This window comes from Colossoma macropomum, unplaced genomic scaffold (genome assembly GCF_904425465.1).
Source record: "Colossoma macropomum unplaced genomic scaffold, Colossoma_macropomum, whole genome shotgun sequence".
Lineage (NCBI taxonomy): Eukaryota > Metazoa > Chordata > Actinopteri > Characiformes > Serrasalmidae > Colossoma > Colossoma macropomum.
In genome coordinates, this window is record NW_023494788.1 from 28,860,250 (window position 1) to 28,885,592 (window position 25,343).

A 25,343-nucleotide genomic window follows, 5' to 3' on the forward strand; every position below is an offset into this window, starting at 1 on the left:
CAGATGTATTGGAGGTATAAAGAACAAGTTCAGCTCTGCATGGCTTAGCACACAGGCGTCTGTCCCCAGTGTTTTGTGTCATTTTTCCCTGGTCCATAATGGGTGTTAAGGATTAGATATGTAATCTACTGTGGTGAAGAATTTCAAGCTAAATTGCAAACCTTGAGTCTGTGGCATCCTGAAGGGGGCAGGCCAACCCACATTCTGGACAGGGTTATTATAACAAAGTGTAATATCAGTTGACTCTGGAAAAATATTTACATTGATATCTAAATGAACAATGCTTATGTTTAGTATGTAAAGTAGCTATGGACGAGTACCAAAGGGGTTTGGCGCTTTTGCATTTTACAATGTATAATTCAAATCAAGCTCATCACTCATCTGCACACAGCTTGCACATATTATTACATTTACCTCTTCATGAGCCGCTCCACTCCACTTCCTGCTTCTTCTATGCCTTTTATCTTTCAAAGTTCTTGCACAACATTTCACTTATAAAACTGGTTGAACCCAAATGTTTATCTTTCCTGATAACTCCTGCCTAGGAGTAAGAAGGAGGAGCTTAGAGTTAGAGGCAATTCTAAATGTTGCATAATTAATTGGTTATGGTGTAAATAGCCATTCAGGGTGGAGAAATGCTCTGTTCTAAATAATTTTACAGAGAGAGTAATGTTCACAGTGGTGATGATAGGAACCAGACATCTGAAGTGTTTAGCTCCCTCACAGAAAGTTATTACATAAACTTGTTATTAATGTGCTGTCTGATGCCCGAGACATTGTTTTTAGATAGTTTTGAGAAAGTTTTGGCCTAAAATGCAATTTTAAAATCCTTTCATGGCAGAGAACTCCATGCAGGGTGTTGTGAAGCAAAACAATCTAGATTTTTTTTTTTTCAGATTTAACACTATTTAACCATTATCAACATTACAAATAAAAACTAAGAAGACATATGCAAATTCACTTGTTGTTCAGGGCAGTAAATAAAATGGCTATATTTGTGCTGCTGACCCCTGGTTCCTATCACCACTACTGTAAAGAAATCATACTATACAATGAACCATTTCGTATTAGCCCACTCTGAATGAACAGAAATTTCACTTCGAGTGATCACTATGCAATATTCAATACTAGCCAAGCAATCCACAGTCCAACTAGTATTAGTCTGATCTTCCTTTCAAGAAAAGTGTCTGTCAGAGTATAAATGAGTTTGATTTTTGTTTTATTACATAGCATTTCAATCAAACAGATCTCACAGGAAAAAGCCTCTTACTACTGGCAAGCACTTAAGGCCCAACACGAGTGGTCTATATGTATATTCATATAGTATATAAATAAATTTAGAATATCTACAAGAATTAAAAAAGTCAGGCAAGAGAGAGATGCACTCCTACCCCGAAGAGCAGGTAAGGTTGAGCATATAAAAGAGCCTGAAATACTACCTGCCTATAATATCAGCATAAAATAGATCTGAATGTTTTACTATAGTTTTCCATTGCTGCATTCATAATATTGCGAAGAAATTCCACTCAAACAGGAAGATACCTTTAAAAATAAAAATAGAGATAAATGGCATGAGAAGGAGAAGAAACAGAATGGCATTTTTTGGTATTGTGGCAGTTAAGGCAGTCATGTAATGATTTGTTTGTATACGTACGCAAGGCACCAGATAAATCGACACACTTCACATGTCTCAAACAGAATAGAAGGCAAGAACTTAACAGTTCTAAAACAGTCAATGCCAACACCCAACAGATACGAAGGCAGGAGGTATGCACATAAATTCCTAAATGATAAAATAACAGAAGACAATACGTGTAATCAGAGGCCAACTACACAAGACTTTGGTATGGTCCCATCCCATGTAGTGTCATAGTCATCTATACCTAATGACTCACTGTTCACCGGTTTAACGAGATTCGCCAAGCTTATCAAAACTGTGTCATTTTATAGATCAGTCTTGGAATCAGAACTCATCCAATCAGAAGAAAATATAGTAGCAGTACATGCCCTCCATTACTACATATGCATAACAAAACACAAATGTGGAAATATTGCTTTTCCCCCTAAAACAAAAAAAAAACATTCAGGGTGAATGACCAACGTTTAGTGGTAATCTTAAGTGAAAAACTGAAGATGTCTTTGGAATAGTGTTCATGTGCTTAGATACAACATACTTAAATAAGTACACCACCAAGGAAGGGGAGTACAACATCGTCCTCCAGACAACGGAGAAAAGACAATGGAAAAAGAAAAAAAATCTCTTTAAGATTGTGTTCAGTGATTGTCATACTTTCCTGATTTGCCCCATGTGCCTTTTGCCTGTGCAATTCATTCTTTGGGAAAGACACAAGAGTAGAAACATTCAGATCCTTGTCTGTGATCCATTATCAGATAGGTCACCAATCCTGCTCCTCAAGAGCCATCCTGAGAAGGTAGATCTCTGGGGGTGGTGACCACTGCATTATCAAATGTTTGTATTGTGTATCGTTATTTTAAAAAATATTTGAACACATGCTAAAACTAATATAGAAGGAGATCACAGTCTTTAAATCAGTGTTGATTTTTGAGTGAACAGAGTCAGAAGTCAGCTGTGTTGATCAGTCCTTATACCAGGCTGCCAGGCCAAGATACCACCGTGAGTGTGACTTTATTCTTCTGCAGCTTCAGCATGGGAATCAGTGAAGAGTTGTTCATGCCCACTGTGGTGGCTCCATTCACAGCCACGATTTCATCACCGCACCTGCAGGGAGGCAGAGAGAATGCTCAATAAGCGTGGCATTTCCTTCAGAGAGACAAGCTTCAACTGAAATCCAATATCTTTGTTCATCTGTTTCTCTAAATGGTGGTGATGCAGGATTTGTGAAACAAACTAATGTTAAAAAGAATATGAGCATTTCTAAACTCAAACATCAGTATGTCAGCATAGTGCAATAGATGATTCATGAGGTGGCAATGAAAACAGAAGCTTACTTCAGACGCCCATCAAAGTGGGCAGGAGTTCCAGGCACTATGGTTTTGATGAAGAAAGGCTGCTGGCCACGGCTCTCTTCATATCCCCCAACTATACTAAAGCCCCAGCTCTCATTGTTGGTCTTCAACAGCACAATGTCACGACACCAGTGCATGTGGCTTGTGGAGAAAAAAAAGGTTTAAATTAGACTACTCAGTCTAAATGTGTTCTGTAAGGTCACTGTTGTTAGAAACTCTCTACTCTTGAAACAGTAACTTTACTGGAGAAGAAAAACATTCTTAATTTGGTAACACTTTATTTGGATAGCCTACTATAAATACTTTGTAAATTATTATGTTGCATTTAACTTACATTCTAATTATCTGTTAAATTCACCTTAATTTTCCCTAATCGTCACTTTAACCTCAATCCCAAAATTAAACCTGACCCTCACCCTGGTTCTAAGCCTAACCCTAGTACTAAGTAGCATTTTCAAATGGTGTTATAAAAAAAACAAAACAAAAAAAAACTCAGGTTTCAAGGTTTTTATATTGCAATGATGATAGGCAGGTAAAAGACAGACTAACACAACCAGCAAGATCGAAATCCCAACAAAAACCAACCAGGAAGGAAAGCTATTAGTTGACAGCATGATATTGTACTGTACCTATGTATTATAATTATATACGGTATTGTGCAAACGTTCTAGGTACCTGAGAAAACTCTATTTAAAATATGATTTATCTGGGCAGTAAGCATGCAATTGCTTTGATAAATTATGTTTACCACATTTATGTTTATTTGCATCTCTTCCAGTCATATAAGTTATTTTTTTATAAGTAAAAACACACTCACTGTTGAGATAAATGCTTTTAAATAATATGCTTTGCTGCCTAAGACTTTTGCACAGTACCTTATATAAAATAATATACAGCATTCACCCACCTGGGCAGACCCAACCAGCGGGTCCACAGAGGGGACCAGTTAATGTCGTCCTCTCTAGGGTTCTCTAGCGTGTCCATTTCCTCTTTGTTGGCAGCGTCTCCATCCTCCTCTTCCTCCTCTGTGATAGTCCGGATAACACGTAGCATCACGGCACTCTGAGCTGCCTGGGTCTTCAGTGCAGACACTGCCTCATTATAGGTCAGCTGGGTCAGGTCAACACCATTGATACTTAGCAACACATCACCTGAGCAAGCAGAGCCAATGATCACCTGTGAGCACTCACAACCTGTAATTACAGCTACCAAGACCAGTAGACTGACATTCAGGGATTCAAACCTGGTTTGATGGTGCCATCTCTGTGCAAGCAGCCCACAGGTTGTACGCTGGTGATGTACACTGGCAAGCGGCTGCGGCAGTCCCTCCCTCCTGCGATTGTGATGCCAAGTGATTGACGTGGCTCCTTCTTTAGACTCACAGTTTTCTCTTGGCTGGAGAATCCACCAGGAGGATCCTAAATATAGACAGTGTGCAAATATCACATTTCTGTGTATGTTGTACTTAGAAGAAATTTCAAAGGAATCTAAAAATTTAATTACAATAATATTTCTTAAATCAATGATTATCAATTGCTGGGACCACACTGGTATCACTGCTAGGTCTGTCACAATCATGAAATTTTAGCTGACAATTAACTGCTATATATATATATATAACTGTGATTAATAGTTTGTCTTTTTATGCTCTATTGTAGTACAAGCCTAGAGTCGCTAAATTGGCTGATTAACTATACTGCTTATTAGCTGTTGATACTTAGTTTGAGCTCAAAAAACAAACAACACTTAGCACTGCCTTCTAACCATCTTATAGCACCAGTCAGAAGTTAGAACTTGTGTTGTTTTTGTAAAACCCATGACATGCATCAATAAATGTGTTGCTGCTTTCTTTTCTTTACATGCATTTGACTTAATGCAAGTAATGAAAATGCTCCCCATTCACATTTTATTTGAAACGTAAACATATGATTATAATGTGGAAGCTAAATGTGGAAAATAACTGTGGTCAGCTTAGATAAGCGGGGTCAGCAAATTAGATAGTAACTGTAACAGGCCTAGTCCTTGCTAGGTTGAAAGAAGTTTGCCACTCAAAAAATATACAGCCAATTAAGAACTGATCAGTGAGGAATGCCTAGGTGGGGGCAAGGGTTTCCAATAAAGTGGCCAATGAGCGCATGTTAAAACTATTTCACTCTTGTGCGATAGGTGAAAAGTGAAAGCACAAAAATGTGTCTCCTGTGGTGAAAACATTTGTAAAAACAAACGCTCCCTGTTCCAGATCCTGCTGCAAACGGAGCGCAGTGATAATGTGAAGAGCCTGACACGCTGCCATCGTAACTCATGGCTAGTGGCAAAAGCCACAGCTTCCACTATCTTCTCCCAGTGCCTCTAGAGGGGGTGGGGAGGTCTCTTCCTTCCCAGCAGGGGAGCGCTCCCTCCCAGCAAGAGTAAAGGCTCCAACTCCCCAGGCGAAAGCTAACTGTCACCAGCTTTGATCCCTGGCCACAAACAAACACTGCAGCAGCAGAGGTACAGAGAGAGAGAGAGAGAGGTAGAGAGAGAGACAGAAAGAAAGCAGCACCCTGAGCCTTTTGATCAAGAGAGTGGTCCAGAGATAGAGCCAGGACAGACTGCTTTAATCTCACCCTGACCAGACTGCATCTGCTGCCTCTGGCTTTCACCTCCTAGAGCCAGCGAGGAAGTGACACGGAAGCAGGGTGTGATGGATGGCGGTGTGAAGAGCGGTTTCACGGAAATGGAAGAGTAACACGCACACACTGCCACATGGCAGCAGTGGAGCGTAAAGGAAAATTCAGTGTTTTTCAACCTAATCTCTATCTGCCACATCTGTACCGTACAGTTTATTACCACAGACAATCAGTCATTTCCCTAGAAATGTGCTAAAATGATTATCTGTGGTTATAATCTTAGAAAAGGACAGAAAAGCTGATGACTCCAAACTAGCTTAGCATAGACGTCAATTGGCAGATGCTAAATTTTGTGTATTAATGTTTAAAATATAACAGATTCAAATCTACAACTGCACTCTAATAAGAGTGGTCTAAGTCTGCTTCCACACCTCGTTTGTTTGCTAAAGTCTACACCTGAGGTTTGATTTATGTGACACCGTATCTTATTTATTTGGTTTGGTTGGTTTCATGTATTGGTTTCACAGCTAGAATGGCTAAAATGCACCAAATTACACATGGGTGTTCGTTGATTGGTTAGACGTTTTGCAGGCATTCAAGTGCTCTGATACTTTTGCATGTGAACCAAAAATATGTATATCACAATCAAGCAATTATAATAAGCCTTACTTGATATCTGATTATCTGATATGATTCGTTTCTCAATTTGAATGAATCAGATCACTGATGCGATACATTCTGCAAATCATGTTCCAAAATCAAATGCGCTGCATAGCTGTTATTTATTTCTCATCTGCCATTATCAGCAGCTGCTTGTGCTGCAAAAATGACAGGAGCACTTGTCAAATGTTAAAACAGGCAGATTATGCTTCTGCTAAAAGAAGGAGAAATCAGGCTCTGATGTTGAATTCACACGTTTGGTGGGGACCATCATAAAAGTGTGCTCCCACCAGCAGCAAACTGAACCAGGGTTCACTCTGACCAAAATCCACAGTTTTTGCTAGACCATGGTTCAGCTGAGAGAGAGTAATACAGTAATTTTACAGTATAGATGCAGCAGACAATGATTGGGTTAAAAAACGAATATTCCTTTAAAGAGAAACCTAGCATATGACCAGAGCTTGGTTTCTCAGCTTCAAGTTGGAGCAATGGTGGCAAACAGCTAAACAGGCACCACTGCATGCAGTATAATAATAAAAGACATGCAGAGTTCTTTACCTTCATGAATGTGGAACGCCGTCTGAAGTACTGAGTGTCAAGAACTCTTCTGGCTCCTCTGCTCTGCACATCACCTCCCTCTTCAGTGTCCAGCTGCCTCATCACCACAAAGTTCACGCGTACTTCACTTGCCTGCTCATACACAACAACAAAGGACAACAAGACACATGGGTTACTTAAGCCCAAAACCACAAACTCTGCCTTTAACTACCGATCGAGAAACAAAAGATCTTGAAGAGCTAGGATGCACCAAATGGAATTTTTGGGTTGATAAATATAACCAATAAATAACATTCTGTTGTGGCCATTATCAATAAATATCACCACTAACTAACCTTTTTTTGCAATGTTTTTGCAAATTACGATGAATATAAGATTATAACTCTAACAAGGCATCACTGATCTATTTTACATAGCCATGACAGGTAAACATTAAGCTGTAAACGTAAGTGAAACTGTAAACATAAGTAGCAGTTAATTCCCAGGGAACATACTGTACGTTGAAATGTTTGTTTTATACTAAAATTAAGTGAAAGCATTGAGGAAAACTATTTTGTTTAAAGCTGTGTGGGTAAAACAACCCACATCAACCTCATGACTGGTGAGGATACTGCTTATGTAAGCACTACCTAAAATCAAGTCTGCCCAGTTTATGTTTGAAGTTTACACTGATCTGGAAGGTCACAAGGGCAAGATTACCCTAATAAAAGAGAAAACACAGATTTAGACTCACTGGGGCTTTAAAATCTCAGGCCTACTATATTCTAAGGTTTACTATCCAGTAATTACATGCAAAACAATGCAAATTGGTTTAGGAGTGAGGAGTGGAAGCCTGGATCCACCAACAGGTCCTGGTCATTTAAGGGATTAATAAATTTTTTTTTTTTTAAAGTGCTACAGGCAGCAAACTGAATACATACGCCTACATATAAGAAAGCCTATGGCCAGAAAGCCCTCCTGAAAATATAGTAGTGTTTTCAACTCAGTCTCAGTTCATAGTAAGAACTAACTATCGTTCCTTTGTGCTTGGTCTTCTCAGTACCTGTATGATCTGAGCGGCACTCTCTGGCGTGCCGTGTCTCAAGTCATGTCCATTGATGGCCAGCACTTTGTCATTGTTGCGCAGTTTACCATCCTTGGAGGCCAGCCCTCCTGCTAGCAGGTCCAAGATAAAGACCCCTGGCTCTTCGGATTTGCGAATGAGTTTGATCCCGAGGGGCTCTGAGCGATCGCGTTTCACCAGGGTCACCTGGATAACTGTGCCTGGGTTGTGGAGGGTGTGAGCCGGGTGTCCTGGAGGAGAGGCAGAAGGGTGCGTGTGGTGTTCAGGCCGTGGTTTGAAGCCCTTCTCCTGCATGACTGTGAGCCTGAGGACACTACAAGGCCGCCGCAGAACTGCGATGGCATGACCATGAAGAACAGAGGTCAAGCTGACATCATTTGCCTGTAAAGACACATCACGTTATATATATGATTAGTTTAAAGGCATTTGACATGATAAAGCCAAATATACCAGATTAGCCAAAACATGCTTGGTGTCCAAATTTTGCTTCTTTAGTTTAGCACCAGAGCTTCTAGGCTAACAAACATTGGACAATGTTTCAAACAATGGTCACCCACGAATACATGCCAAAATCTTCACATATTTGCCTCAATTTATGTCAATAGGCAACATAAAGTCATATATGTATTTGTGATTCAGTTAAATGGCATAGATAAACCATATTAACACATTGTAGCTAAAATTGGAACATTATCATCTGCCTAACCTCCTACTTTCTGGTACTATTTTGCCTTGAAATTCTGGGAGGCTAGAGCACAGGGGTGCATAAAAATGACTACGCAGGTATGCGGCACTACACAGATAGCACAGTAATACCTAAGGCTTGCTTACTGTAAGAGTGTTGCATACTGAATAACAATAAAGCTATGAAAATGAGGAGCAGAGTCTCTACCTTAGGTCATCACCTGGCACTTGCAAGTATTCATGCATCAGTTGGGCTTGCACGTGGGTCAGGGGAGTCACTGGTGGGTCCAGCATCTAACTGATGCATTTCTTCATGTGTATGGTTCAAACATATATGGTTGAGTGTGAAGAAAGCATGGTACTTAAGAACACTTGCTTAGCTTCTCTACCTGCATTACCCTACGGTACATCTGTTTGTGAATTCCTTTAGCCCCGTTTCTGGCCATCTTACATGGAATAAAATTAAATTGGGCTAAAGAAAGAAGCCATTCTAGTTATTCAAAATGACAGACTCTTCTTTTAGCTACACAAAAAAGTTCACTGCACAACGTGAATTAAAAACATGGATGCGGTTTGAACGGGTTTCTGGGCATGTAATTATAGGTTTGGGTGATGATTGACTTCCAGTGTTTGTTAGCAACGTTAGCCTCGTGGCTCCAGTTCTAAACTAAAGAAGCAAAATTTGGACACTAAATGTGTCTTGGCTGACCAACTGCATGTGGGGTAAGTGGAAAATCATATAAATTTGATTTTTCACCTAATTATTTCTTTAAGCCTGCCTTACACATTAGGCAGACCTTCACATGCACAAAGCCCAAGCATAACATAATCTAAGGGCGTAACTTGGCGTAATTCCAAATTCTTTTTTCGTCACGTTGATTTATTTGTGTAAAGCATTCTAATAGCAAGGCTGTTTTTCAAAGCCTGCGTAATGCTGTAGTATTAACTCACGTCAACTCCTCTGCCACACTCAGTCGGTAACTGGCAGGCTGAATCTTGTCCCAAGTGGAGGCAGTGTTGCAATATGATCTACCACTGTGGGAAATGATTTTTTTAAAGCGCTACCTATGTCCATTACCTCCATTTTCTCCCTAAAAAGACAACATTATGAGGGCATCTTAAGACAATGCTCCAATTTATGCTTATGTATTGCAAAGTAAGCACTCCTGTGCAAAGCTTTGAAAAGGCTTACTTGAAAATCAATGCACTGATGAGCCAAGAGGGGAAACAAGAGACAGCATTTCAAGAAATGGGAAATCTAATCTTCACTGCCTTCAACAGATCTCTTTACAGACTCCCACAAACGTCAAAGAACTCCACTTGGGTTACAGCTTATCCTCAGGCAGCCTGTTGGACAGGCGAGAACTAAAGGCATTCATTCATTCTGTCTGGGATTCTGAACTGAATGTAGAGACAGTCCTGTTGGTTCAGTTTTCTCTGGTACCGCATTCCAACACTAACAGGGGCAGAAATCCTAGGAGAGCTCCAGACAGTCGTAAGGAGGGCACAGCATAGCAGAGCAAAAATAAATTTCAGCCAAATGAAGACTTTAACCCTAATTCCCAAGAAAAGCAAGTCAAAACACAGGCTATAATTAATGATTAACCTACGTCCAGTACATTACACATGCCAAAACTGCACTGTTAAGTAAGGCACAAGTCCAAAGGTTAAAACATAGTTCCCAATTGGGATACACTGAATCTTAAATCTAAATGAATAAAACCTTTACAAACTTTCTTCCACTGACATTGTCTCTCTATATCTAATCAATACAATGTAGAATTACAAATAACCCAGCAATGTCAAGAGAGAAGCAGACCAGAGTAAGCCAATATTGCCTGACATTCAACATGAGTCACTGTGTAACTAAATTTGCAATAGGTTACTAAGAACTGCAAAGTCCTACATGATATGAAGGCTTGTGAAAAATATTTGCCCAGATGAATTTCTGAACAGACCCATTTATCTCAACATTCAACAGCATAATGACACTAGAGTCCTCAACCTAATCTCCAGAGTGGAAAAATGCAAAACAAAGACAGCTGAAGACATTCACTACCAATTAAATCACACAACTACTCATAGAAAGGCTTTACTCATTTTTAGCCAATTCATTTTCTTTCTGTCTCAGCAAAAGCATTATTTTAGATTTTTACAAGTAGTCTATTTTTGCTTTATGTCAACGTTGCTTTTACGTTGCTTTATGTCCACATTACACACTCTTGGCATTTTTTCAAAGATCATACTTCATAAAAAAATGCCCCAAGTTACAAGGAGTGTTTCAGCACTGATTGCATTTTGACTAAGACACAATACAAGGCAACCAATCATGACAGAGCTCATTTACATGTACCAGTCTTAAAGGCACAGTAATAAAACAGCCCGTTTAATTCTTAAGTTTTCTGACTTTTTAGGTTCACTGTCTAGTCAGTCATTACTGAAGCTTGTTTAAAAAGTGAAGTCAGTTAAGCGTTTGCATTACAAACTCAAAGCCAACCAGGGGAAATTTCACAACATGCAGTAAAAGCATACACTTTATCCTGGGTCATAGCTGGAATGCAAACACAATGACACTCGGATGTGTACACTGACAACAGATGAAGGAGGGAAGAGCTGATATTGGTAAGGCTTGCACATCGTGATAAAATCTGCAGTGAACTGAGCCTGACGTCTTCAAAACAGACACTGATTATATGATGAGCTTTAATGCGTCTCACCTCTAGAATGTGGTCTCCTGGGGCCAGCTTGGAATCGCGAGCAGCAACAGAGTCACGCACAATCTCCTGTATGACAATGTTACCCAGGGGTGTGTCCTTCCCTCCCACTATGCGCAAACCCAAATCTTCCTCTGGCTCGTCCCGAAACAATTCCACAACATTCGCCTCGGCCACAAGGCTGGACCTGAGGGGGACTTCTGGTAGAGAGGAGACCAAATATTATGATGATATTTAGCACACCTTCAGCTAAAACCTGACAAATGAGGGCTGAGGCAGAGTCTAATGACTTGCTATGATTTTGCACTCAACCAGCTGGATTGATGACTCTTGCATTTATTGCATTTACAGTATCCAAATAGTCAGTCAAAAAACAGACAAGTATGGTGTCATAATCTCTAAGATAATAAGACAGTTGCCAGGTGGCTCTGTTATGATTAAGTATGTGGCCATAAATACAGATGGCAGATATCCTTGCAAAATTCCATGACTATTCACAGACACGGATAATCCAGTGAATGTCAAGGTGTAGACACGTCCACAGAAAGCAGACAGTGATAATGGGATGACTGCTGCCTATAATTGCACAGCCTTAAGCAGTATGATATCAGTGAGATTTCCCCACTCTTCATCACATGAGGAATGGCCTCATCAAAGGCACCCACTGTTTTGCTTTCCAGCCAAGAGTCAACACAGCTGCAAATCCATTTCCTCCGCTTTTCACTGACTTCTCCTGGAAACTCTTCACACCTTTTCCTCTAAACTGACACAAGGTGGTAAGCCGTGTCAGACCACATTTTTTTAAATTCCCGAAGTACCAATGACCGCCACGATGAGCAAAATAATGAACAAAACAGAAGCAAATACTGAAAATTTAAGAACTTGGTCAAGAGTTTTTGGCGAGTGATGCCATAAAAGAACCACTCCAAATAATGTAAAGGTTCTACACTAACTGAAGTAAAACTGAAATCAAATGTTTTTTTGTTTTTTTTTTACCTTTTTACTTCAGAGAGTAAAGGCAAAATTCAACAACAAATGTCAATACTTTTATGGTAATGACCAAATTACTTCAATATGACAGAGTATTGGAAAATTCATTTTTCACCAGATTTCAAAACCTAAGTCAGACTGATCAGTACCAGTGACTTCCAGTACCTCACACTCATTTTTGCCTTAAGTCACACCCAGTTTTGGTTGTAATTTAAAAGAAGGAAAGAAGGTATGAAAAAAAATATTGTTCAGAAATCTATATTAAAGTAAAATTAGAAAATAAAACAATTGTTAATGATACCCAGCCCTCAGGAGAGAATAAATGAGCCTAATATTGATTGTGGCTGCTAGGGATATGTCACTTGAAGTAATCTGAAATCAAAACTGACCTAATTTTAACCCCAAACCTTTTTAGCTCGATTCATCATGCCACACAATTTAAGAGACAAAATTCTTGTAGTGACTTTTGCTTGCTTCTAAAACTTCTTCTGAGTTTTGATTACATCACCATGCACCGTATTAACCAATATTACAACTTTTCACTTGGAAATACACCACGATACGGAAGGAACGATGTCCAAATAACACTTATTTTAAGAGCTTACTCTCAGAATCACACATTCAATCCAATAAATATCCAAGCCTTTGAGAACGCTTCTTTAATTGTATAAAGGCCACTAAATTCGGATAACCTAAGTTAAGTGAAGCCTGTTTGAAATGTTTTGTCATTTCTCAGCAAAGTATGATTCTTGTATCTTTTCCTGGGAAAACATAGAAGTGATGCTTTACCATCCTCTCCCTCTTCGAAGGCGGGATTAACTAGGCCGGGCTCTGGAGGTCCGCGGGGATTAACTGTGCGTGTGAGGGCTGGATTAGATTTGGTGTCAGACTCTCCCTCCGTCTTACTTCCTTTCAGCTCATTCCAGCAGGGCCTCTTCCTCCTCTCGGCCTCCTCCCTAAGCCGCCTGAATGCAGGGCATCTGGGAAGGAGGGAGTGATGGAGAAACAAGAAAAAAAAACAAAAAAAAAAAAAGAAAGGGAGGGAGAGGAGGGAAAGGAGAGTAAGAGTGAGAAAGAGAAAACAGAGAGAGAGAGAGAGAGAGAGAAAGAGAGAGAGAGAGAGAGAGAAATGGAGCGGAGGAAACAGTTAGCAGGCACGCTTCATTAGCCTACTCAGTGGTCTGCTGTTAATTAACCTACAAGACATTCATTATAGGATGGCAGCTGAAGTAACTAAAAATAACCCACAGTAATTCTGCCTGGCACTTCGTATCTGAGAGTCAGCTTTAAAAAAAAAATAAATAAATCAATGCTCACTTTTAGTTGAGAAGAGCTACATGCTAACTTGCTAGCACATGTCAGCATTTGTTTAAACAGGTCTCGCCTCTCTGGAGGGTTAGGTGTGAGAAAGGCTTGCTTGAGCTTAGCAAGCCTATAGTGTCAGAATGAGGGGATGAGGACAGGGGAGCTATGCAGATGAGGGTGGCTATTCTGCTGCATTGCAGGGAGGCCGAGGCGACAGGTCAGTCCAGAGCAGAATCAGGTCTGACCGAGTCAACACCCTCCTCTCCCTCCCCCTCTGAACATTCCCTGCTTGCTGTGTGTTTACACTGAGCCTCTTCAGCCCACGTGAATTACCAGCCAAACAACCTTTAGACCTCGGCATTACATCACAGTTGACAGTTCAAATGAAAAGCAGAAAGTGAGAGAGATGAACGCTGGGGCACAACAAGGTGGCTCAAACTGCCTCCACTGATAATCCACACGTAGTGCGTGTTATCTTAGAAACAGTATATGTCATACATGGATCAAATGTTTGCTACACTGAGGCCAATACACCGCATTTTTCTGAATGTTTGAGTGAAATGAACTTCTCTACACTGTTGCAATGATAACAGACAACACAAACTCTAAAATAAACGTGCTCATTCATTAGTTTCACTCACATACCAATGTAGTAAGCGTAGTCTGCAATAAAAGACACTCTGCAGACATGTGACAGGGGTCAGCCATGTGCCTTCTAATTAATTCCATTATCTAAAAGTCACACAGTTATAACAAAAGTCAAGCCCTCCCCTCCAATTTGTCATTCGTTATATTCACTATTCATTAATCCAGCTAAGCTTAGTCAAATCTCTCTGTTCCCACCAGGCTCGGATAAGCCGCATTCCAGAGATGCCTGAACTGCGTTTTCTGATCAATGTTTCTCTGTGAAATAAAATATACATGCAAAGTCTTTTCTGTCTCTTTGTACACTGTAATAACAGTATTACATCGCTGTGTGTGTGATTACCAGAATTTCAGATGGTCACATACCTTATGTATAAATGCTAAAGGTGCAATACATATCAAAAATTAAAATTAAAAACTGTGTATCAAACTTTATAACAGAACTACTGATACACCCCTCATTCTCTTTCAAGGGTGTCTCATATTTAATCTTTGATGGAAACCACAATGACCAAACTAATATATAAAAATACTGAAAATGTTTAATTTTGACCTCAGAATGAAAATCACATCCAACCTGAAAAAAATGTTGTTTGCTGTATCGAAAAATGTACTGTACTGGGACACCACTGTATTGTATCAAGTCGAGTTATTAATTTTGTGTATCATTATATCCCTAAATAATGCATTTTCTCTCCTCTTATCAAATTATCAAATCATTAGCAGTGTTCTCTGCTGCTGCTTTAAAAGGCCAGAACTGTTCGCATTTAATTTAATTTAATCTATAACAACAGAAAAAAAAAATTAGTTTGTTTATATCCAAGAACTTTTAATAAACTTTGACTCCATTTCTATAGACTCAACCAATATTACTGCAAACTACACACCAGTAATATGCATGCAAATAATGCTAATGCATGCATACTACATACCTTACTGTTAATGAAGATTCCAACTTCCATTACAGTATTTCATTTGTGTACATATGGTTGCAAGTTTTTCTCAAACGGAATTCAGATTCATGTACTACATGTATTAATGAAGAAAACTATTTTGACTTTGCTCTCAGCCAGAATGTTAATTCATTAGCAGTATAACCTGCTCCTGCCTTCAAAGGCTAGAATTGGTAGACCAACTTCAAATTAACATTACACACTCGAGAAACTTTTATCTGCATACAGTATGGCCTTCACACTTACCTGTTGTGTAGGTGAGGCTGTAGCTCGCAGCGCTGCATGCTCTGCTGGCACTCGCTGTGGAAGGGGCACAGCACGGTCAGTTTGTCTAGGAGGTTGCGGACCAGCAAGCTGGAGGTGCGACACTGCTGCAGCTGAAGCCGCTGCCGGTCCACAGGGCAGAAGTCCTGGTCTCGCAGGAAGCTGCTGAGGCACTGCAAGCAGTACGTGTGGCCACACGGTGTGTCCATGGGCTGCAGCAGGGGCTGCAGGCAAATGTGGCACACCAGCTCGTCGTCCACCTCCTCTTGGTAATCGTACAAATGGCTGTCCTGGCCCTCGTGCCCCTGACCGCACTCCTTACACATCCGCGCCCATGTCAGGCCAGCCGCTGGTGCCAGCGCCTTCTGCTCCGTCATGGTCGCAGACTTGCTGTGTGCTGGAGGCGTCTGTGTTTGCCTTTGCTTGGCCCTCTTCACTCTCTATCCAATCTTCATTAGACGTAGACGCAGTCAAGACGAGATATTTTCAGCGCAGAGAAGGTAGAGTCGTGCTCTCACTGTGTCTCCTCATCTCACATTTCTGCTGGAAAAGAGAACAAAGAAAAAACTGAGGCTGGTGGAGGTGCATTCTTTTTTTGGCTCACGCTGGGCTGGCTGGACAGGAAATGACACAAATCCACTTAACAGCAACAATATGGGGAGAGAGCTGCAGCTGTATCCTGCACAAGTTTCCTCTACAGCACGGCTCACAGCTTGGCCGAGTGTCACTGCTCACTTCGTTAAAAAGGTTCAGCTCCATGAAATGATTTGCGAGCAACAGTCAAAACTCACCTAATGGGAGGGAGCAAAGGCACAGCATTAAGTGAAAACGAGAACTGAGAGTGAACTGCGCAAAAATTCCAGCCATGTCACTAATGAGCCCCTCGTGCCCAATCAGCAGTAGGCTACTTTCCTCTGCGTAGGTCCTAGTCGCTACTAATTCCACCCACACTGAAAAAAAGACTGTACAGCAAAACTACCCCAAACATGCACTCTTATCGCACACAGAGAGAACTTCAAGGGAATTTTTCTGAAATTTCTGCAAAGCTAAACAAACAAAGTCATTTAGAGTGGTTTGACATTAACTGCTCTGTTCTAGAGAAACTTACTGACACAAAATTCACAATGGTTTAAAGTTTAATGAAACTGAAAGCTACATTACAGAAAATTATAACATGAAAAGTTTCACATGCGCTGCTTGATGCCTGGGACATTATTTATTATAGATTTTAGTCTAACATATACTTTTTAAAAATCCAGAAAGGTGTTGTAAGACAAGAGAGACCCCAAAGAAAACTTTTAGATCTACCACTATTTTACCATGCTCGAAATTACATATAAAAAACGGCAAACTGGCTGAATTCCCCTTTAAGAATCTAAGGTAAAATAAAGACTTTACAAGTCTGTATTGGAGAACTAAACATACCACAATAAAAATTACAGTTTAACAAAAATAAGTAGGGTATTTGATGAAAGGAGGTCTCCTTTATTTTACAAAGAATAATCCCAGTTACATATAACACTTACTGCTTACAAATCAGCGTAAAGCAAAAACCTCAAAAGTCCCTATATGAAAATGAGAGTCTCTATGACAAACTCCACAAAACCTGCTCCTTCAACTTTAAAAATAAAGAGCACATGCACGGTAAACAAACGAATCTCCTTAGAGGTAGTAAATGTCATTCATCTCTCCCACCCACCTCAGATGCTGACAGCGGCGATGGTAGACTCCTAGCAGCCACTGCATGCAAAAGAGAAATTCAAACTCAACAGCTGTGCTAGCTGCCTTCAGTCTGACTGAAACTAAACTCCTTCATCTCCTCTGGCGTGTGTGTATGTGCATTTGTATGTGTGTGTATGTAGGCACACAAGGACACACAGCCAGAGAGAACCGTGTGACTGGCTAGAGGAGAGCTCAGCGGAGTGGAGAGAGGTGTTCAGTGTCTGGCTGTACAGACTCAAGAGGAGGGGTTGAGGCAGCAGTGTGTGTGTGTGTGTGTTTGTGTGTGTACACAGAGGAAGGGAGAAGGGGGAGTTTATGTGCTGATGGCGCACAAGTGCAGGCAGAGCATTCCAAGAGGCCGTCACCACCGCTGACCAATTACACCGCTTTCTGGGAGTGTGTCGGTGTGTCAGTGACAGAGGGAGATATGTAAATACGCTGTCTGAGGTCAAGCAGGACGCTCTTTTCTCTCTCAGTGTCCTTTTTCTTTTCTCTGACACCTACACTGCAACAGACAAGGTCTATGAAAACTGTAAACCACACAACCGTACCAGCAGAAATATTTCTCGCATACAAGTCTGATAAAATACAGGTTGATTTGTTTAAAAAGGTCAAGATATGTAAGACATATATACAGCACTGTGACATGGTCAAATGGTTCTTCCCTAAACCAGTTCAATATGGTTCTTTAAAGAACACTTCTAAAAATGGTTTTATACAGCACCAAGAAGAGTTCCACCATTGCTCAGAGAACCCTTTTTGCTAAGAGTGTAGGAATGCACCAATATGGCAAGTGTGGGCCGATGCTTCTCGCCAGCATTTTTCATTTACAGATATCCAATTGCCAATACCAATAACAACACACAAACATTTATAAAATGTAGAAATTGGGACTAAATCCACCTGGAATAGCATTACAGTAAAATAAATAAAATGCAGATATTTTAGCCCAGTAGTCCAGCATCAGCAAAACATTCTACTCTACTATTCTGGCATACAATAAATACGTAATCAAATATTGGTTTGAAATATCAGTCAAATCTAAACATCTGTCCGATACTGATATTTTTAAGCAAATATCTGCACACATTAATATGATTCATGCGATAACGCTGTGCACCCCTTGCAAAAACAGTATATACTATTAGAACAAAATACAAGTAGACATAAATACAATGTATTTATTTACAATATATTTAAGCCAATAATATCTCAATTAGAAAAATACAAGTTTTGATTTATGAATTCTCAGTGCACTCCATTACATTTCTTAAATTCCATCAGCAGCACATCTGATTTAATTTAATGATAGACTGAATAGCTGAAGCAGGTATTGGATAGTAAGTGTAAGTACTGGGCTTCCTTGAATTGAGCTTTGTAAATGGTTAAGCTAACACACTGACACACATAAATTCATAAAGTATTTTTCTTTATTTGTATTAATTCTATGTTTCACTGTTCAGATAAATGGCTTTACCTATAATTTTCTCAGTTTTCTATTCCTTTCGCATAGTACTGCATATCATGACTGCCATATTATACGTCTCAGTTTTTGAATACATTTGAAAATGATAGGTGCCCTTACAGAACATTTCATGACAAATGAACCAAACAAAAAAGGTTTGAAATTAGAAACGATCTTGTAAAGAACATTCTCCTTCTACTATAAAGTTATCATTTCAGTTTTATTAGGATGTATACTACTGTATACTACTAAAAAAAAACCCAGGTTTATATCCTCTACACTGAAAGCACAGCATGTGCTGCTGGTGTCTTTGCCTGCCTAAGCAGTGACCCTGGTTAAGATGGATGGGACGGTACAGGCTCTTGGGAACATCTAATAAAGAGGAGATGGTGTTGAGAGCTGCACCAACAACCTCTCTCTACTAACGCTACATTTTATGATACAGTGGCTCTCAAGGATACACACTGGTCAAGCCTAGCATTCACAAAATGCTTATCAATGAGGACAAATGTTAATATTGGCACCTTAGTACTGGTTAAGTATGGTGTCTAATGAGAGTTATTTAAAGGTACACTGTGTTTTGAGCACAGAAAAGTGGTAGCATACCATGAATGTGAAAAAAGGCTTTGAAGTATTTTTATTCCATTTCACAGAGATTCAGCTATGACAGAAATACAGTGGGCCCCCAAAAGTATTTGGACACTTACCATTTAACCACTGGTAACCTTTACTGCCCTTTAAGTTACTTCATAAAATGTTGAACAAAATGATTTTTATGTTTCAGAGAAAAATGTTTGTAGCACGACATCAAACTGATGGCAGACTTTGTGTGGAGAACATCTGGAGAAGAATTCCAACCACACTGCACAAGGGGCACAGTAAAGCACAGTGCTGGAAACATCAAAGTCTGGGTCTGTTTTTCTTACAGTGGTGGTGAGCTTGTGTTAATGATAGGATCATGAACTGAGAAACCTATAAAGGTATTTTGGATGCAAACTTACAAGAAATCTACAAAGAAATTAAATGATAATGCAAATGATAATGACCTGACAATAACAACGACATACACTGCCTTTTGCTGAAAATAAAACTGCAGTCTTGGTATGTTCTGTTTAAAATAAATGTCAGTTGATTTGACATTTTGTTTCCTAATGTGAATGTAATACAAACCCAAATTAAAAAAAGTTGGGGCAGTATGGAAAATACAACTAAACAAAATGAGTGACTTCTTTTAATGTTTTGTCTGGTTAACTTAAAAAAAAGTTGGGGCAGGGGCAATCTAGGACTAGTAATGATGTAAAATAATTAAATTATGATATGATATGACATGGCAACAGATGCATTAGAAAATTATTGAAATGTTAAAAAACAAAAAAAAATGTTTCTCAAAAAAAAAAAAGTTAGAAAGGAATTCGGACATTTCACCCTTTACTGTGCATAACATAATTAAAATATTCAAGGAATCAGGAGGAATGTGTTAAGATCAAGGGTGCAAGCCTAAGCTGAATAACTGTGCCCTCCAATTCTTTAGATAGCACTGCATCAAGAACCGTCATTCATCTATAAGTGATATGACCACATGGGCTCAGGATTTCTTTGGCAAACCCTTGTCAAGTACTACAATATGTAGTTACATCCACAAATGCCAGTTAAAGCTTTACTGTGCCAAATGGAAACCTTATGTTAGCAGCACCCAGAATCGCCATTGACCTCTCTGGGCTTGGACACATCTGTAATGGACCATCAAACAGTGGAAACGTGTATTGTGGTCAGACAAATCAGTATTTCTGTCTTTTTGGAAGAAATGGACACCGTGTGGTCCAAAGCAAAGACAAAAAGCCAGAAAGCCAGGGTCTGTCATGGTATGGGGTTGTGTCACTGCCATTACACATTTGTGAAGGCACCATTAATGCCGAAGTGTACAGAGATTTTGGATAACATATGCTTCCTTCAAGACAACATCTTTTCTAGGGACACCCATGCAAATTTCAACAAGACAGAGCAAAACGACATTCTGCAGACATTACAAAGGCTGCGGAGAAAAGGGTGCGGGTGCAGGACTGACCGGCCTACAGTCCTGACCTGTCCCCAACAGAGAATGTGCGGCGTATTTTAAATCGAAAAATGTGACAACGAAGACCCCCATACTGCTGCATACCTGTTTGCAGGAAGAATGGGACAAAATTACACTTAAAGTGCTTCCATGTGGTGTCTTCAGTACCCAAACATCTTTTAAGTGTTGTGAAATGGAATGGCAACAAAGCGGTTATGCTTTACTGTCCTAACCTTTTTAAAATATGTTGTAATAATCAAAACTGAAGTAAGTGCTTATTTTGAAACATCAAATAATGTGCCATTGTGTAGCTAACAATAATTTAGACATCGCTGTTTTCAGTTTTAATTTTAACATACTGTCCTTTTTTTCATTTGGGGTGCAACACTTTTAAGTATATCACCAATATCCAAATAATTTTTGGGACCACTGCATGTTTTGAAGGTTAATTGCTTTGTTATCATCATCACTGATTGTAAACAATAGAATGAATCCGCCTTAGACTTATGATGGAAATAATATGGAGCTGCTGAAGCATGTACGCAGTCTTCAAGCATGGATGTATGCAATGAATGGACAGTGAGCGGACACAGTGTTTAAAAACTCCAGCATACTCTGTGTCTGATCCACTCGTACCAGCACAACACACACTGACACACCACCACCACATCAGTGTTACTGCAGTGCTGATAATGATCCACCACCCAAACAGTACCTGCTCTGTGAGGGTCCATGGGGGTCCTGACCACTGAAGAACAGAGTAAAAGGGGGCTAACAAAGTATGCAGAGAAACAGATGGACTACAGTCTGTAATTGTAGAGCTACAAAGTGCACCTGTATTGTAAGTGGAGCTAATATATATATATATATATATATATATATATATATACACACACACACACACACACACACACAGTTTTTCACATACACAATGGTTTCTTTATTTCTACCTTTTCAGGCCTGATAGAATCAATGGACATGGTCCATTCTCTAAATCAATAGTCAATACAGAGTGGCTTGTAGCTTTCCAATTTGAAGGGGAGGTGGCGTAGCCTAATAATTCAACAACAGTGGTGTCCACCGCCTATAGAGCAAACAGTAAATCAATGTTAATGAGAGTGCCCCGTTCAAAACGCTCTCCCCAATCCAAATGCCCTGAACAACATGAATCACTCTCTCCACCACACCCTTACACAATGACTACATGAGCAGTGGCACAGCAGCTAGAGCAGTACTTGGCTCAAACATATAGCATTGAGTTCATCTAGAACAAGTGTGCCTTGGCTCCCTTTGTGATTGTGATCACGACACTTGAAGACTGTTTCATAACGAAAAATGGAACAATGAGCTGACATCCATCCAGCTACTTGTTTCAATTAAATTTAAGCAATTACACTTACTGTTGTTTAGAGGTTCTCTATAATTAATATCTGTCTTTTTAATGATAGGTTTACGTGAAGTATTTTAGAACTTTGTTTCCAACTCTGGCCCTAGAGGCCCACTGCCCTTCACCCTTCAGCCTAATAACCTAATATTGGCACTTTTTGAAAAAACTGGTTTCAGTGTCTGTGCCTGAAAAAGTATTCCACTGCGTAAGCAGGAAAATTGGCAGTTAAAAAAAAGTGCACTGCTAGTGGAACAAGATCAACTTCTGTACTATGCAAAAACAAGCACAGGTGGCTTTAATTCCAATCAATTTCTCTCTCTCTCTCTCTCTCTCTCTATCTATCTATCTATCTATCTATCTATCTATATATATATATATATATATATATGTGTGTGTGTGTGTGTATGTGTATGTGTCAGACACTGCTATCGGTCGATGATTCCTATAGTGATATATCAATAATATCAAGACATATGATTTTTAGGAAACTGAAACTCAGATTTTGAAACTTATCAGCTCAATCAGTTCATCATATTATCATCATTTTATTTCTACCTTTTAAGGCCTAATTGAATCAGTGAATAACTAATAGCTAATTTTTAAATTTTTAAATAATATTTTTAAAAAATTACAACAGTACAATTAACAAAATACGTATAGTATTAACACTTGAAACATGAATATATGGTTATGCACTTGTAATACTGTAGGTCGCAGTTTAATGAACTTATGTTCACATGTATGATGCGAGTTGATGAGGGCCCCAAATTCTCCAAGTCATTGACCTGACAGTTGAGTGAGGCGTCATAAATCATTTATCACTCAGCTCAGAGAACTCACAGCAGCTGTAAGAGGCACAGCAGAGTAAAAATTCTTATTGAAAACACTGAAAGTTATACAAAAGAACAATTTTATTGGGGTAGTGGCCCGCATTGTTCGGTTAGCTTCATAGTAGTTATCACAAAGGCGACAAAAACCTGAAAACAGCACACTGTGTACTTGGCAACCGCTGACAAACGTAACTAAACCTGACCAGAAGAATTCATTACCAAATTAAACTACACATTCAAAAGCAGCACTTGTCTTAAAACTCTTTATACGACCTATTAGTGTTAACAGAAAACGTGGTTTCGGGTGAGTAGCCAGATACACAGAACAACTAGCAAACATCGAAACCAACCTTACCTGAGAGGGCTTTCCGGAAGTGGCTAATACACAAAGAACTGGAGCGGTGAAGTGAAACGGTTCTCCTCGTCTCTAATTTTTTAGACGTCAGTCCAAAACCAAATGAATATCAAGATGATACAAGTCTCTCTGCCATGTTTGGGACGTGTTTTCCTCTCAGGTGTTTTTTTATTCCGCTGGGGACGAAAGACTGTCAGTTTCGGTAAGCAAAGCCCACAAGGCGCTGACGTTGTTGAGGAAACGTGTGCAGGTAAGGACTAGAGATGGGAAGTTCGATTCAGTTCACAGAGCCGATTCATTCGAGCTGTCTGTTTTAATGAATCGAACAGTTAAACGATGCAATGATTCAGAATTGGGTTACATGTACCCTACAGTGAGAATCAATTCAAAGTGAGTCTGATATACTACGCACTGGAGCCAAAGCCCATCATTTCAGACTAAGAGCACTGATCTAAGATCAGGTCTCATCAGGTCATGGGATTTTATTCAGACTAAAACTCATAAGCTGATTTTAGATCAGTATTGTGCTCTAAGAAGTTTAATATGGACCGATGTTATCATGAGATTTTTGACAATGCAAAGACTATGTACAAAATAATGATTGGCCTGCTTCTCAACCAATACCAATCATTTTTACGTGCTACTTCCTCCATCAAGTGAAAAAAAAAAAATCTGACAAAATTCCTTGAACAGTTCTGCAATGAACAGCATGGCAGTAAACTAGTAAGACTAGGCTAAGTGTTATTGAGAGATAATTAATTCAAACATGCTATCTTGATCATCTGTAAAGGTGGTGCTGTTTTTATTTCATTCCTGAAGCTGACAAAAAATTTGGATTAAACTAGGTGAAACCTTACTGACAGCTCAGTATCAATACTATTCACAAACAGATTCACATTGGCTTTAAGATAAGCTCAACTTTATCTGGGTCACTATATTTGCTAATACACATTTTAATATAATGTCTAATGCTAAATAATGTTTCAGAATAATGTGGTGCAGCTTTAAAATTATAATGTTATTACAGCTTATCTTGAGCTAGCTTCACCAAACTTAAACTTCTTAGTGCCAGCAATAATTCTCCTAAGTTATAGTCTTTGTTCTGCAGCTCAGTTTGGTAAACATATATTATTTTATGTTTTCTTCACACAGTTCCAGCAGGCAGGTTCTCATCTTGGGCTCCCACTTATGGATAGCTGTGGCATCACTGAGGTTGGTGAACACTTTAATGGTTGCACCTCATGTTAATACACACTGTAAAAAATACAACTTTTTCATGTAAAAACGTTACTTAGTTCACTTAACATTTTGAGTTCATTGAGTTTCTAATATTAAGTTAACAGACGAATAACTTGTATTTTACATTTGTTAACTTACTGTTTGTTCAGTGAATGCAAAATTGTAAGTAAACAAGGTTGCTTTTTCAAGTTAAAAAGTTGCATAATGTATTACAGTGAATGCAACATTTTAACAGCCTATTAAACATTCAGAAATGTGAGATGCTTCACGAGCTCCTGAGAGGTGCAACAGGCTAAGCATTTACACCAACATCAGGAAGTTTCACTCTTAGAAAAAAAGGTATGAAACTGTCACTGGGGCAGTACCCCTCTTGTCACTGGGGTGGTACCCTCAAGGGTACATCTCAGTACCTTTAGTCAGGGAACATGATTGTACCATAATCCATTGACATTTGAAGTTGTATTGACTCCACACACCCCATCTCATCTCTAAGATTTTTATTTTATTGTTCTAATTTGAAACATTAGGTTATGAAAAGGTACAAATATGTACTTTTCCACTGGGAAAATGTATTTAAGGTAGACAGTTGGACCTTGAAACCACTGTTGTACCCTTGAAGGCACATTTACATTGTTTGTACCTTAATCAACAAGAAATGTACCTGCACAGCACCTCTATTTCTAACAGTGTTAAATCCTGGAAATGCCGTAGCTGCCCATAACTGAGAGCCCAACAAGAGAAAATACCAGATAGGACAGTGTGATGAAAAGAGTCCCAGCTTATAGGGCAATTAAGTAAAAAACAAATTCTGTATTGTTTATTGTGTGTAATAAATTAATTTATAAATTTAAGTTGAGCT

The 25,343-nt window shown here is 39.3% G+C and overlaps 1 protein-coding gene across 7 annotated transcripts; it reads right to left on the reverse strand.

Moving 5' to 3' along the window:
• Positions 1–1,202: 1,202 nt before the first annotated feature.
• lnx2b (ligand of numb-protein X 2b) lies at positions 1,203–23,508 on the reverse strand. Of its 7 annotated transcripts, none has more exons than XM_036569071.1 (10): positions 23,246–23,508; positions 15,416–15,973; positions 13,056–13,246; positions 11,280–11,476; positions 7,858–8,259; positions 6,816–6,947; positions 4,232–4,406; positions 3,896–4,139; positions 2,971–3,129; positions 1,203–2,740 (listed from the first exon to the last, which is right to left on the reverse strand). In XM_036569071.1, the coding sequence occupies exons 2-10, from the start codon at positions 15,808–15,810 to the stop codon at positions 2,605–2,607; spliced, it is 2,031 nt and encodes a 676-aa protein (XP_036424964.1). In that variant the 5' UTR covers positions 15,811–15,973; positions 23,246–23,508; the 3' UTR covers positions 1,203–2,604. The 7 variants fall into 7 exon arrangements, with proteins under 7 accessions (XP_036424964.1, XP_036424966.1, XP_036424970.1 ...); XM_036569073.1 differs by having other exon boundaries at positions 15,416–15,976; XM_036569077.1 differs by lacking the exon at positions 23,246–23,508 and adding an exon at positions 17,133–17,405 and having other exon boundaries at positions 11,280–11,473.
• Between the last annotated feature and the right edge of the window lie 1,835 nt (positions 23,509–25,343).

Excerpts from the sequence above, each read along its gene's own strand:
- lnx2b (XM_036569071.1), bottom strand. The coding sequence starts at position 15,810 with ATGACGGAGCAGAAGGCGCTGGCACCAGCGGCTGGCCTGACATGGGCG. Across the intron at positions 4,140-4,231 it reads AGATGGCACCATCAAACCAG|GTGATGTGTTGCTAAGTATC; the intron begins GTTTGAATCCCT and ends CTGCTTGCTCAG. Across the intron at positions 3,130-3,895 it reads CGCTGGTTGGGTCTGCCCAG|CCACATGCACTGGTGTCGTG; the intron begins GTGGGTGAATGC and ends TTTCTCCACAAG.